This window comes from Hibiscus syriacus, unplaced genomic scaffold, assembly GCF_006381635.1.
Source record: "Hibiscus syriacus cultivar Baekdansim isolate YM2019G1 unplaced genomic scaffold, ASM638163v2 tig00110819_pilon, whole genome shotgun sequence".
Taxonomy (NCBI): domain Eukaryota; kingdom Viridiplantae; phylum Streptophyta; class Magnoliopsida; order Malvales; family Malvaceae; genus Hibiscus; species Hibiscus syriacus.
In genome coordinates, this window is record NW_024062875.1 from 928,260 (window position 1) to 944,228 (window position 15,969).

The 15,969-nt window shown below is 35.8% G+C and overlaps 1 protein-coding gene across 2 annotated transcripts; it reads left to right on the forward strand.

The window, feature by feature from the left end:
- The first annotated feature begins 8,916 nt into the window (after positions 1–8,916).
- On the forward strand, positions 8,917–13,701 carry LOC120142068 (transcription factor TGA9-like). 2 transcript variants are annotated; one of them, XM_039156825.1, is made up of 13 exons: positions 8,917–9,044; positions 9,129–9,220; positions 9,615–9,694; positions 9,870–10,033; positions 10,067–10,076; positions 10,702–10,740; positions 10,817–10,876; positions 11,007–11,084; positions 11,193–11,241; positions 11,783–12,054; positions 12,382–12,603; positions 13,287–13,429; positions 13,548–13,701. In XM_039156825.1, the coding sequence occupies exons 1-13, from the start codon at positions 8,932–8,934 to the stop codon at positions 13,633–13,635; spliced, it is 1,410 nt and encodes a 469-aa protein (XP_039012756.1). In that variant the 5' UTR covers positions 8,917–8,931; the 3' UTR covers positions 13,636–13,701. The 2 variants fall into 2 exon arrangements, with proteins under 2 accessions (XP_039012756.1, XP_039012755.1); XM_039156824.1 differs by having other exon boundaries at positions 9,870–10,076.
- The last annotated feature ends 2,268 nt before the right edge of the window (positions 13,702–15,969 follow it).

Below are 15,969 nucleotides of genomic sequence, written 5' to 3' on the forward strand. Positions count from 1 at the left end.
GTATTAGTTGTATTACATAATGTGATAATTTCTTTTAATAAAATATGAAATTATTATTCAAAAATAAAACAATTACAAAATATTAATATTTAAGTTCTAAATATATGTAATGTCACACCTCTTAAATGTAATTATACAAACTTAATTAAATTAATATCCTTATTTTAGAGAGATGAAATTACCAATAATATTTGACTCAATATTTGAGGTTCAGATAGTATATTTTATGTATTCTCAATTATCAACATATTCTTTTATAAAATCATTAATTTTGGATACACTGATCGATTAATATTGATTAGACATTATAAAAATTCGTTATAGAATCGACTCTCTAAATATATATATTTTTATTATAATATCAAAATTCGAACATCTTACCTTACTTAAAAAACTTAAAACTTTATCCCGTTAATAATTTATACATTTTTAATATTTTTTAAACCAAAGATCTAACTTCAATAATTAACTATCAAATTTTCCCTTCCCACCATAAATGAATGAACAATCAATTGTTTGAGTTGATGGGGTCCAATGCCAATGATTGGTAAACATGATAAGTTCCCCTGTGATGAAAGGTCAAGATCAATGGGCATATATCCCATCTGATTGACGGCTTCTCCCCATGGCATCCCATCATCCATAACTCTAAATACTTAAAAGCCTCACCATCCCCCTCACCATCCTAATAACTCATACATCACAGTTGTCAAGCAATGATTCTAATCAAGACCCTGAAGCAAGTTGGCGCTTTAGTTTTGTTTAAAGCTATTATTATCTTATGCAAATTAACTAAGCAATACAATATAATTCACTTCCCATGCTTAATTCACAAGCAATTATGACCTTTAACTATTTTTATATATGATGATTAAATCACGAATCAAGCTATATCAATAATTAAAGTGATTGTTATTATCTTTAGAAATTTTAAGTTCAAGCATGACGTTTGTAAGGATGTTTGAATATTTATTTTCAAATAATTGAGAGTATTTCGAACATATATTACTTGTAATCATCCCATTTTAATAAAAAAATATGTATAGGTAAGCAAAACAAAATCTACTGATGCTATAATTAAGGGTGGGATTTGATGTGGACCAATCACCTTTCTCTTACAGGGAGTTTTTTGTTTTGTTCAAATCTAAGAATCTGTTCAAAATGTTGCTTATGAAAAACATGTTGTAAGGTTCATTGGGAACAAAATTATCTTCATAATTATACTAAACTGAAATAATCCATCAACTGCTACTTTATGTTCTTCCACCTAATTTTTTAGACCAATAATTGGTATTGGTAAGGGAATAATTGGCAGCAAGGCATATTTACATATAAAACTAGCATATATAAATCTGTAGATTTCTTTATCTTTATCATTTTATTTTTTAATTTAATTCATTTTCTGTTTGGGTTAGACAGTCTGCAATTTAAGGGTAGCTTCGAGGATATACATGCAAACCAGCATTGATTTGAATGTCTAGATACAAAGTTTAGGACACTGCCAACAAAGAAACCTCACCTAATAATTGGGCGTGGGGGACGGTTTAGCCCTTAAAGAGGGCATTTTTTCCTTTCAAGTCTTCAAATTATCATGTAATTATAGTTTGAGAGCCCCCCCCCCCCCAAAAAAAAATTCTAATTAAGGGAAAAGAATATAAAAATGTGGCATTGAGAAGGGGTTTAGGTGATGAAAAGGAAATGGACGTTGACCCATCAACAAAAGGGCATAATTCCAAACAAATCCATCTCAAAGATCAAAGGATTTATAAATACACAAGTGGGGTTCTTGCCCTGTTCCTCATTATTTGAGTGTTTGTCGTTGGAATGGTAAGTGCCATTATTTGTCAAAAGTAAACTCTTATAATCCCATGTCCCCTTTTTAGACAGTTTGGTCCCGGAATTATATCTGTTTTTTCACTTTGATAATTAAATAATTTGACATGTTAGTGCCATATATTTTATATTTAAGTAAAATGATAGTCTAAAAAAATAAAATAAATTATAATATAGTTTAGGGGTATCTTGAAAAATTAAAATGTGTTATGTCTTAGAAATAAATCGATCGAAAGATGCTGGTTGAACAACACAATCACTGACGCCAGACAGAATAGTGATTATCCTGTAGGCTAGCTCCGACAGACGATTCACAAGAGAAAATTCGCCCCAAAAACCAGAGAAAAAAGTCTCTAGGGTTTAATAAAATATTATAAAATCAAAAACTGTCAAAAAGCAGTCCACAAGCCGGACTGTTATAGCAAACAAATCGTCTTTATTCGAATTTTGCCAAAAATAGCAAAATCCCGAAAATCACTCTAAATTGAAATTCGAAATAAAATAAGCAATCTCCCAAAAATTCGGCCTAAATCGGATTTAAATTGACTTCCTAATTAACAATCGAAATATTACCATAAATAGTAAAAAATAACTAAATCTAGTGATTCGGAGGGGAAAACGGCAGAATTTGAGGTTGAAAAAAAGGCCACATGGAGCGTAGCTCGATGTGGAGAGCGTGCGCGTCGAAAAGAGCTTTCCGGATTGGGGTCTTATGCGCGATTCTGACACATGTAGCCAAAGTTATGGCCAAAAGACTGAAACATACTCAAAACGACCCCAATGAGGAACATGTCACAATCAATTCTTGCCTTTGCGCTGATCTGCCAACTCATGGTATCTCAGCGCCATCAACGTGCAATCTGACAGCTCGGCATCATCTGTCTCGGATCCCCCTGCATCAGTCACCCCGGGTTGGAAAGAACTTGTCCTCGAGTTCAGAGTAGTGTCATCAGGATCCACAAAACAATGACTCAGGTGCTTCACATTAAAGACATCAGAAGTCTTCAAGTGACTGGGAAGTCGCAACCTGTAAGCATTATCATTTATCTTCTGCACGACCTCACAAGGTCCAATCTTCCGATCCTTAAGCTTATTATACTCACCAACAGGAAAACGATCACGAGTTAATACAGCCCAAACAAAATCACCAACATCAAAAAGTACCTGACGACGATGATTGTCAACCCGAGTCTTGTACTTGGTATTGCTCTCATGAATGGTCTGTTTCACCTGCTCATGGATACCCCGAAGATATTTTGCCATCTCATCTGCTTTAGGACTGAAACGTCCTATACGTGGAATAGGGGCTAAGTCCAACACCCCGGATGGGTTCTGACCATAGACAATCTCAAATGGGCTTAAACCTGTGGTTCTGTTTTTTGATCTGTTGTAGGCAAATTCTGCCTGAGGCAATGCCAAATCCCACTGCTTCGGCTTCGTTCCTGCCAAACACCTTAAAAGGTTTCCCAAACTTCGGTTCACCACCTCAGTCTGGCCATCCGTCTGGGGGTGGTAGGCGCTACTGAAATTCAACTGTGTTCCCAGTTTCCCCCACAGGCTCTTCCAGAAATGACTGATGAACTTAGTATCACGATCTGAAGTGATGGATCGAGGAACACCATGTAAACGCACAATCTCCTTGAAATAGAGATGGGCAATCCGGTCAGCATCCATAGTCTTTCTGCAGGCTACAAAATGAGCCATCTTGGAAAACCTGTCAACCACAACAAAGATAGAATCAGAGGCCCTTTGGGTGCGGGGTAAGCCTAGTACAAAATCCATGCTGACATCGAACCAAGGAGCTTCAGGAACAGGTAAGGGAGTGTACAATCCCGCATTGGTGAGAACTCCCTTAGACCGCTGGCACACATAGCAACGGTCCACATAATGGGCCACATCACTAGTCAACTTGGGCCAATAAAATTCAGAAGAGATAAGGGCCAATGTCTTATCTCGGCCAAAGTGTCCCTCATTATGGAGTTCACTTATAATTTGCTGCCTCAATGAACAATCTGGAATGCACAATTGTAATCCACGAAACAGATACCCATTATGCAAAACAAAATCATGACGGTGACCCTCAGTTACCTCCTGAAATATCCTTCCAAAGGAAGGATCAGCTGCATACATATCTGTGAACGTCTCAAATCCTGCAACTTTAGTACTCATGGTGGTGAGAAGTAAGGTACGACGGCTCAGGGCATCTGCGACGCGGTTCAAACTCCCTGCTTGGTGCCTCAGCGTAAAAGTGAATTCTTGCAAGTATGCTACCCACTTGGCATGACGTCTACTCAGTTTGTGTTGGCCATTGATGTACTTCAAGGCCTCATGATCGGTAAACAGAATAAACTCCTTCTGTACTAGGTAGTGACGCCAATGCTTCAGGGACTGAACTATGGCATAGAACTCCAGATCATAAGTGGAATAATTTTTCTTTGATCCCGATAGCTTCTCACTGAAAAAAGCAACCGGACGACCTGCCTGACTCAGAACACCACCAATGCCAACGCCAGATGCATCACAATTTACCTCGAACACTTTGTCAAAATCTGGAAGTGCCAAAACTGGAGCCTCGGTCATCTTCTGCTTGACCAGTTGAAAACTGGCCTCTGCCTCCTCAGACCACTGGAAATCACGCCCCTTGAGGCACTCTGTGATAGGGGTGATCAGAGTACTGAAATTTCTAATGAATCGACGGTAAAAAGACGCCAAGCCATGGAAACTTCGGATGTCATGTAAGGTTCTTGGTCTGGGCCACTCCAAGACTGCATCTATCTTTGACTGATCTGCATGAACACCATCAGTAGACACAACAAAACCAAGAAAAGTCACAGAAGTAGTGAAGAAAGAACACTTCTTTTGATTGACAAACAAGCACTCCGTTTTCAGCATCTCAAAAACAGCACGGAGGTGATCGAAGTGTGAAGTCCATGTCGGACTATAAACGAGGATATCATCGAAGTAAACTACAACAAATTTCCCCATAAAAGGCCGCAAGACCTGATGCATAAATCTCATGAATGTACTGGGCGCATTGGATAACCCAAAAGGCATGACCATCCACTCATACAACCCTTGTGGCGTTTTAAACGCCGTCTTCCACTCATCTCCAGGCCTTATTCTGATTTGGTGGTAACCGCTCTTAAGGTCAATTTTTGAGAAGATCTTAGAACCAGATAGCTGATCCAACATATCATCTAGACGGGGAATTGAAAACCGGTACTTCACTGTAATTCTGTTGATCGCTCGGCTGTCAACACACATACGCCAAGAACCATCTTTCTTTGGCACTAACAGAGCAGGGACTGCACATGGGCTCATACTCTCTCGGATATAGCCCCTCTCCAACAACTCTTCCACCTGTCGCTGCAACTCTTCGGCCTCCTTGGGACTGAGGCGATATGCTGGTCGATTTGGCAAACTTGACCCAGGAACAAGGTCAATTTGATGCTGAATATCCCTCATAGGTGGTAGTCCAGGAGGAAGATCCTCTGGCATCAAGTTAGAGAATTCTTCTAGCAACCGCTGCACCTCTACTGGTAAATATGTATCCACGTCTACTGCATTGTTCTCGCAAGGTAGCAAGGCATAGACCACGTCGCCATGCTCAATCTCATCTAAAAACATGGACATAGAAAGCATATTAGTATTATGGGTTACTGGGGTAGGAGTAAGTCCTTCCCGCCGGGGTGCCAACACAATCTTTTTTTCCCTTGATGCTAAGGGAATATGTATTCTTCCGTCCATCATGAATGACACTGCGATCATACTGCCAAGGTCGACCCAACAATATATGACACGCATCCATAGACACAACATCACACCAGGCATTATCAAAATATTTTCTACCAATTGAAAAAGACACGAGGCATCGCCTATCAACTGTTACCTCACTGTCTTTATTTAGCCATGACAACTTGTATGGCTTAGGATGACGGTCCGTCTTCAACTGCAATTTCTGGACAACCTCATCGGACACTACATTCTCAAAACTGCCGCTGTCAATGATCATTTTGCAGACTTTATCTGCAACTGTGCAAGTCGTGTGGAAAATATTGGTTCTCAACCAATCGTCCCCTGAATCGCCCTTGGGGGTAAGTAGACTCTTGAGAACGACCAGAGTCTCATGACCATCTCCATACAGCACATCATCAGTCTCATCATCGTCATACACGGGTTCGCCAATCTCCTCAGTCTCGTCTTCCACGTTTTCCTCAATCAACAAATTTTTGCCCTTTTGACTAGCAGGCTTCCTGCAATCAGTCGCCCTATGCCCTTGTTCACCACAACGAAAACATCTAATAGTAGGGTTAGAATTACCCTGCGGTGGCTGCTGAGCAGGACGAGACTCTTGAGGGCGAACTGGTCGACTGTTGTGATCGCTCCTGATCACTGGTCTCCTGTTTTGCTGTTTTTCAACAGCAAGTGCACGCTGGTATGCTTTCGAAACACTCCACAATGAATGAAGGCTGAGGACATCTTGCAAGGGCTGGCGTAAACCCCCCAAATATCGCGCCACCATCTGCTCCTCCGTCTCAGATAAATCGTTCCGGGCGACCAATTGGTAAAACTCCTCCGTGTAATCATCGACTGATCGCGCGCCCTGCCTCAACGCATGAAGTCGCTGAAATAAGGTTTGCGTGTAGCCGAAGGGAAGGAAGTGGCCCTTCATCTTCTTTTTCATCTTCTCCCAATCAGTGATCTTGGCTTTGCCCTGTCTTTCTCGTGAACGTCGTAACTGTTCCCACCACGCAGATGCTCTGCCCTTGAGTTTGATGGCGATCAGTTTCACTTTCACACGATCGGGGACTTCCTTATATTCAAAAATACGCTCCACTTCATTAATCCAATCCACGAATCCCTCGACCTGTAATGTACCAGAAAACTCAGGGAGATCGACCCGAAAACCGAGGTATCCATGACGCTCCTCCCGACCACGGTGCTCCCGGAATCCTGCGCCCCGGAATCCTGCGCGATTGTGATATGGGTTTTCGAAAGTGGAATTGGTATCGTGATCAGAGGCCTCACGATCCTCTAAATCCTGCGCCGCTAGGCGCTGGGTTAATTCTGCGACTTGCCTCTGCAAATCCGCAATCATCATATCCTGAACGCTGCGATCACGGGGTTGGGCTTCCTCATTCGGAACCTGCTCACGACGACCACGACCACGACCTCCAGCCATTGAAACTGGTGAAATTTCCCAAGAAGATGTTGAAGCTCTGACACCAACTGACGCCAGACAGAATAGTGATTATCCTGTAGGCTAGCTCCGACAGACGATTCACAAGAGAAAATTCGCCCCAAAAACCAGAGAAAAAAGTCTCTAGGGTTTAATAAAATATTATAAAATCAAAAACTGTCAAAAAGCAGTCCACAAGCCGGACTGTTATAGCAAACAAATCGTCTTTATTCGAATTTTGCCAAAAATAACAAAATCCCGAAAATCACTCTAAATTGAAATTCGAAATAAAATAAGCAATCTCCCAAAAATCCGGCCTAAATCGGATTTAAATTGACTTCCTAATTAACAATCGAAATATTACCATAAATAGTAAAAAATAACTAAATCTAGTGATTCGGAGGGGAAAACGGCAGAATTTGAGGTTGAAAAAAAGGCCACATGGAGCGTAGCTCGATGTGGAGAGCGTGCGCGTCGAAAAGAGTTTTTCGGATTGGGGTCTTATGCGCGATTCTGACACCTGTAGCCAAAGTTATGGCCAAAAGACTGAAACATACTCAAAACGACCCCAATGAGGAACATGTCACAATCAATTCCCGCCTTTGCGCTGATCTGCCAACTCATGGTATCTCAGCGCCATCAACGTGCAATCTGACAGCTCGGCATCATCTGTCTCGGATCCCCCTGCATCAATCACTTAGAATGTTAATAAAATAAAACCTTCAAAAATATTCAGCGAATGTTAGGTTACCTCTTGAATTACCTTAGTTAGATAATCACTTGGAGTTTCCCACATCAACACTTGATGTGATTTTGATAATCAAATCTAATAAAAGATGATTTTATCTACTCAAATTGACGGATAATTGATAGTTATGATGATCTTAAATTTGACACCAGCCACCCTATAATCGATATATTTATACTCTGAACAAGACCAAATGAGAGACTTTTTTCCTTCATGACAATTTTTATTTTTTTTCTTTTACACTAAATACATAAATCTACAACTGACATCCTATTAATCGCAATTTTTACCTAAATTAAAAGAATAAACTGTCAATTAATCGATTGAACTAATTTATTCCTAACAATAAGATGCATATATTATAAAGATAAAAAAACTACTACTTTTCTTTTATAAACTTTTTCGTACTCATTTTTCTTTTACTTTTTAATCAGTCTCTTTCCTTTTTATTAAGAAAGAAAACCTTGTGTTATCTAATTTTCAATGTTGAATTAAGTGATATCCATTTATTACATTATTTTTTTTATAAAAATGTCCCCTTCTAACAATAAAACATATATTATATTAATAATATTTTTATTATTAGTATAGTACTTTACATAGCTGAGGAGGTCCATAAAAAAGGAACCAATGAGAAAGAACAGACGGTTAAAGAGAGAGAGAGAGAGAGAGTTGAGTAGGAGTCAGTGATTCTAGTGGGTTCGTCTCTGAAATATTTTTTGTTTGAAAATTGTTTTTTAAACTCAAGAAGGCAGAAACTCAGGGGAGAGGGTCAGCAAGGACAAGATTTTGTGTAGTACCATGATAAAAGAAAAGGAAGAGGTCCAAAATCTGATTCAATTTCCTACACTCTTACAAGACAACAAGGCGCTGTAATAAAAGCAAAAGTCTCCTTCGAAAAGAAGAAAAAAATACTAGATAGAAATTAAAGCCATAAAGAAACAGACACCCGATCAAAGGATCAAAAGCTGCAAGCTTTTCATCTTATTTTCTGCTTCCTTGTTCCTCTCCTTCTTCAGCAACTAGCTAACGTAAACTAAACAAATAGCAACTTTGGGTGTTTTTTTCTTCGCTTTTTAAAGCCACTGGTTTTCATTGTGCCGCAACATGTTTTTGTTTTAGGCTTTTAGCTGTTTCTGGTCTGGAGAATGATCTGGTGAACAAGTCTTGCATGGCGAACAATAGAGTTGGGGAGACCGGTTTGACTGACTCGGGACCTTCGAATCACCATCATGATATTCCTTATGCAGTTCTTCATGGAATGAATGTTCCCACATGTTTCATGTATGTTTTTCTTTCCTCAAAATCGTTCCTTATGATTTTTCTGTTATATTTATTCTTACTCTCAAGTTAGAAATTTTTGCCTAGCCATCAAGAAGGATCTGCGTTTGGTTTTGGAGAGCTAGAAGAAGCAATTGTGCTGCAAGGAGTGAAAACTCGAAATGATGAAGCTAAAGCACGTATGCTCTTTCCCTCTCCTATATCATTTCAGTTGTTTTTCGTCGTTGATATTCTACATATGTCAGCAAAACCAACTAAAAAATTTAACCTACCATCCATCCAATAGCCAAAAGGAGAGAGAGAGAAAAAAAGGTAAAAGGGATGGGGTGGGATTACCATTTCCAACACTGTAATGATACATAGGCAATACACTTGAATTTCGTGAAGATACAAACATAGAAACAATGAACTGTAAAAATGATAAAATAGCAAAGCAGGCTGATTTATTAGGTAGCTTTGCTTCAGCGCTTCAACCTCTCTTTGGCTTTGAAAATTTTCTGATAAATACACAATCGTTGAAAAAATATTGGGTGATCTTCTGAGATAGTGTATGTTTTTGTGATTCTGTGGCAGCTTTATTCACAACAGGCAGACCAGCGGCTACCCTGGAGATGTTTCCTTCTTGGCCAATGAGATTCCAGCAAACCCCAAGAGTAGTTTTCCTTTTAACCATTGTTTGACCATTTCTTTCAGATAGTACTAGAGTTTTTACATGGATTCACAGTGGACCAGTTTTTTTTTTATAGGTTTCTTATATTGAAAGAGTTGACAAAATACTTAATATTTATATATGTTTTGTAAGCTTGTTTAAACTTTGATTCCATACAGGGAAGTTCAAAATCAGTAGGGGAAAGCACTGATTCAGGTTCTGCAGTGAATACAATCTCCAGCAAAACCGAGAATCAGCTTGAACCGGAATCGCCTATCAGTACAAGAAAGACAACTCCTTTGGATCATCAACAAGAGATGGCAAGTGATATCTCAAGAACTGGAACATCACAGAATCAATCAATTGCTAAACTACCCCAAGAAAAGGTCCTAAAATCTCTCCTTCCTTACTATATCCCAACAACCGAGGGAAAAATTGGTACCTTTTTTTGTTATTATTACTGTGTTGATCCTTCTCTCTCTCTTGGTCTATTTTATTCAAAGGGGTACACAGATCCCAACAAACCCTCACAAAATCAAAGGGTTCAGAGTTTTTCTCTGATCCCTGAACGATTTCCTGATGATGTCTGACATGAAAAGAGAGAGAAAAACACAAATTACATATTGGAAAGCAAAGCGAGAATGTGTACTACGTTTGTTTTTTCTTTCACTGTAAAACCATGACCCCACTTTACTGCTTCATGTTCTTTATACTGTTACTTGCTTAAGCTAGATACTTCAACTTTTAGTAAAATAACCAAAAGTTTTTTTAATATAATATATAAAATCATTTCTAATCTTTTGTTAGCCTACCAAACAGCCAAAGGCTCTCATTTTCCTGACCAACTTCTTGTCTGTGTTTGATAAGAATCTTTTTAAATCACCAACCACTGCATTTTTATTCCATTTATATAGTTTTTCATAATTTTTTATAATCAAATATTAAATGGGTATTATTCCCTCTAATTATACACCTGTTCACACATACATACACTTTTCTATGATGTTGCAGAGAAGGGGTTCAACTTCTGAGAAACAGCTTGATGCTAAGGTACAAGTAAAAAAACATCTTTATTTCTTGGTATTATTTTTATTTAAGTCTGTTTAAAAATTGTTCTTTTTTTCAGACACAGAGACGTTTAGCTCAAAACAGAGAAGCTGCAAGGAAAAGTCGTCTTAGAAAAAAGGTTGTATAACATTAAGATTTTTCATATCTTTTCGATATAATACTTTTGTATCAGACATGCAGAAAAGAACATCTGCATGGAGTTTGCTGGAGTACTTGTCTTAGAAACTGCTTCACTTGTCTTAAAACAGGCTTATGTTCAACAACTAGAATCAAGTAGAATAAAGCTAACTCAACTTGAACACGATCTTCAGAGAGCACGATCTCAGGTTTTCATTTATTTCTTCTTCTTCTTCTTCTTCTTCTTCTTCTTCTTCCCCTTTACAGACAAATAATTTTACCAGCATAAGAAACTATTTTACTTTTGAATGTAATAGGGTTTTTTCTTGGGAGGTTGTGCTGGTGCTGGTGGAAATATCAGCTCTGGTAAGTCTATGACAAAAAAGAAAAAGCTTGCATTTTTATTTTACAAAAATGGGCTTTTATTATGTGCATTTTCCAATAATTATGAATCATTAAGATGGCGAATGTATTTTTCAATAATGGGTAGTATTGGAAGAACGGTGGAAAAAATGTGTAGCTTGTTTATATTTCTTTTCTTCCGTAAAATAGAAATTTTTGACGTATTCAGTATTAATTTCAATTTAAAACTTTGCATGTTATATTAATTTCAAGTCAATTCAATACTTAGCTACAGAATCCTTTTCTGTTAATATTTACTCTTTATTAAGTTGCTTAATCAAATGGCTGTCTTGATTTTTCTTCTTAATAATTGCTACTTCAACTTTCACCTACAACGTTTCTTTCATTAATTCACTGCAACTTTTACTCCATTCTTTTGCATAAAACTTTTACTCAATTTTGAAGGATATATGTCCTAAACTTTTACTCAGTTTCTTCTTTATTACTTGATTATTTTAGTGTTTGTGTTGTTTCATTACCATTTTTTCTGCTTGTTTCATTTTAGGGGCTGCAATATTCGACATGGAATACTCGAGATGGTTAGAAGATGATCAGAGAAACATGTCGGAGCTTAGAACTGGATTAAATGCACACCTTTCCGACAGCGACCTTCGAATAATCGTTGACAGTTACATCTCACATTACGACGAGTTTTTCCGGTTGAAGGCTGCCGCTGCAAAGGCAGATGTTTTCCACCTTATAACCGGCATGTGGACGACTCCAGCGGAACGCTGCTTCCTTTGGATGGGAGGCTTCAGGCCCTCCGAACTCATCAAGGTTTGAAGTCCCCGAATACCTTCATTTGTCTATAAACAAAACAAGTATGCTAAACATGTACGGTGATTTAATTTTATTTTTTGGCACAATAGTTTTAATACGTTAATAATTCATGTAAGTTGGAACCGACATATGATTCTATAATAGAGGATGAATTTATAAAATTGTAGATAACGAAAATATATTATTAATAATAAGAATAAAAAATATCTAAAATACACGTGAAATTGAAAAATTCGAGGATGAAAATATAAGAAAATAACTGAAAGTATTTACTATTTTTTGCTATCAGTTTATGCTTAAACCGATTCTGATTTTATTTTTCAGATGCTAATATCACAATTAGATCCATTAACTGAACAGCAAGTGATGGGGATTTACAGCCTCCAGCATTCTTCACAACAGGCAGAAGAGGCACTCACCCAAGGCCTCGAACAGCTCCAGCAATCGCTGATCGACACCGTTGCTGGCGGTCCGAACATCGACGGAATGCAACAAATGGCTGTTGCCTTAGGCAAGCTTGCCAACCTTGAGGGCTTCGTTCGCCAGGTATCATCGGAATTATAAAGTTTTAATAAAAACTGTAAGTAAAATACATAAAAATAATTATAAAATAAAAGAATGGTATTTTGATAATTAGAAAATGATATAGGTTGAATTTGTTGATCAAATAAAAATAAATTTAATGTGGGAAATTATATATTGCTTTATCTGGAAGGAGTCCATTGCAATGTTGAAAACTACGGGCATTGATTGGGTATCTTTATCTATAAAAGTTCCTATCAAAAAGGTGGTTTTATAATGGTATCTTTTGAAATAAAAACCCTTGCTTAATGGAAAGTCATGAATGATTATTTTATAATAAATCAAAAAGGAGTCCATTGCACACCCCTTGTATAAATATTTTTTTATCACCAAGATTATTCAATAAATTCTAAAATAAACTTTAAATCTTTTAAAATATGCATATATATATATATATATAGGGATTTGATCCAATTATATAATGTAAAATTTTTTAGTTTTACACATATTTAAAATTATTGGAGGATAGAAAATAGACTACTAAGATTTACATTAGAGGATGAGAAGATATTCACTGAAAAAAATAAGGGGTTAATCTTAACCATTTATTTTCACTCATCTAACAGTCATAAATATATATAAAATATAAAAAATTCTTTATTTTCTTCTTTTTCTACTTAGATATCAAAGTTGTAATTGTGATGTAGGGTGACAATTTAAGACATCAAACCCTTCACCAGTTGTCCCGGATACTGACGGTTCGACAGGCAGCACGGTGTTTTATGATGATCGGAGAGTATTATGGACGTTTACGAGCACTTAGTTCCCTTTGGGCGTCCCGTCCTCGAGAGTAAGATCTCATTAACTTGTACTATATTTATATAAAGAAACCCTAATGGAAAAATATCCATGATTTTTTCTACTTACTCTTTTGTATATTATTAATGATGCAATTTTGATTGATGTAGGAGCATGATGAGTGATGATCACTCGTGTCAAACAACAACAGACATGCAAATGGTCCAACCCTCACAGAATCATTTCTCAAACTTTTGATAAAAGAAAATTTCACAAAATCATGTATTTTCCACGATGAAGCTTCCATGCAATACAATATTATACATTGGATTTGATGAAGCTACTTAAGTTAGGGTTTTCTTTTCTTTTTATTATCAAGTTTATCCTTGTAAATGAAATATATATATATATATATATGTCAAAGTAAACTTTACAATAAAAAATATATTAACATATATTAAATCTATCTTGATGTTATAAAATAAACAAGCCACCAATATTTAATTTCGTCTTTTTATTAATCACATATATTTTATTAGTGATACATGTCATTATAATTTTAATACTGACATGTGTCGACCTCATTTTATTTTCATTTCCTCTTGAATTTTTATGTTGTTTATGATAATTCTAACATCCACTCGACTAATGTAAACTTAATTTTTTAAATATAAAATTATAAAATATAATAAAAATATTTTAGTAATTTAAGTTTTTAACTACATGAAAAATGATTTAATTATATTTTTATTTATTATTTCTTCCTGTAATAATTTAACAGTGTTTTAAATATGTGAACTTCAACGTAATATAAAACTTTTTGATTTTAATCAAACTTTAGTTACACATATAGTATATGTATTGTCAATCTTGAATCAAATGCACAATTTGATGTAGTGCCTAAGGGCATCTCCAATGCTGCGCTACAATTGAAGAATATCTCCACTTTTGAGAAAAAACAGCCTCCAGCCCATCGCCAAAAACATCTCCACTTTGGAGAATTGCTACATACCGCGCTACATCTAGCGTGGTATTGTACCATGCGCTACAATTTGTTTTTTTTTTAATTCAAGTAGATTAAATTACAAGATAGATAAAAATATATTGAAATTAGATAAATAAACATACTAAATTTTTTTATAATTTTTCTGATTTTTTGTATTTTTTATGAATTTTTAAAATTTAAGTAGATTAATTTGCAAGATAGATAAAAATATATTGAAATTAGATAAATAAACATACTAATTGTTACATGCGTTGAATATTTTATTTATGCTTTTTATCTTGATATTTATTAGAAATTTATATGTTTTATTTTATATTTGAAAAATCAATATTGTGAATAAAGTAGAGTTGATGGTAATGTAGAGATAGTGCTGAAGATGAATTATTGTTTCATCTTTAGAGTAGAGATAGAGATGTTGTAGAGTAGAGATGAGGACTGGAGATGGCCTAAGAGATAGATGGTTTCATATGTCCATGTTTAATATTTTATTTCTCTGTATCATTTTGATCAATCAAGTAACAACACAGGTTAGTGATAAAATTATAAGAGAATGATCAAAATTAAAATAGAACTAAATATTGATGACTTAACTTTTAAAATATTCAACGACTAAAATAGATTTTTTTTTTCATAGTTTAATAATTTTGTGTAATTTACCCATATTTTTTTGGACAAATAAAATAAGGAAATCAGAACAACATGCATGTGGCATACAAGTGTGTGAAATGTTTGCCATTGTCAATCACACTTATCTTTTTTTTTTTTTTTTTACTTTAATGGCTTGTTAAGATGATGTTTTATATTCTTTTCAACCAATTTAGGTGGCGTTTGGTTCGTTAGAATGTTTATGAGGGAATTGAAATCTGTGAAGAAATTGAAATCTGTCAGGAATTGGAATCCAATTCCATATTCTGTTTGGTTTACAGGAAATTGAATTAGAATCCAATTCCATATTCTGTTTGGTTCGCAGACATGTCAGATAAATTTGATTTCAGTAATGTAAAATGATAGGATTGCCCTTCTTATTTTTTTGCTTAATTTTAGTTTGTTTTATAAATTACATCTAGCAATATATTATAAAAATTTTAAAAATATATTAAAATTTAATTTTATTGATTGATTATTCATTTCAATAAATTATAAAAATCATGCTAATAAACATCATAAGTTAAAATCATCCCAATTAGAGATGACCATGGGTTGGTTTGGGTCGGGTTTTTGGTCCACCCAACCCGACTTGAGAACAAGGGAACCTCCATCTGAGATCCAACCCGACCAAAATAAAGTTTCACCCGACCCGACCCGACCTGAAATAATAAAAAATTATTTTTATTCAATAAAAACAACGACTTAATTGAAAAAAAAGTATATATAGAGGGGTATTATTGTAATTATTCCTAAATATATAAGGTAAAATTATTTTTTTTTGGGTTGGGTCGGGTATTTTTCACCCTAAACCGACCCGACCCGAATATCACACTTAAAAAAAATCGACCCGACCCGACCAAAATAAAGTTTCACCCAACCCGAATATATGAATTAGAAACCCGACCCGAAATAATAAAAAAAATATTTTTATTCAATAA

What these genes read in the sequence shown, in the direction of transcription:
- LOC120142068 (XM_039156824.1), top strand. Translation starts at nt 8,932, where the DNA reads ATGGCGAACAATAGAGTTGGGGAGACCGGTTTGACTGACTCGGGACCT. An exon ending in AAATGATGAAGCTAAAGCAC is followed by an intron (nt 9,221 to 9,614) that starts GTATGCTCTTTC and finishes ATTCTGTGGCAG; the next exon opens with CTTTATTCACAACAGGCAGA. An exon ending in TTGAGGGCTTCGTTCGCCAG is followed by an intron (nt 12,604 to 13,286) that starts GTATCATCGGAA and finishes ATTGTGATGTAG; the next exon opens with GGTGACAATTTAAGACATCA.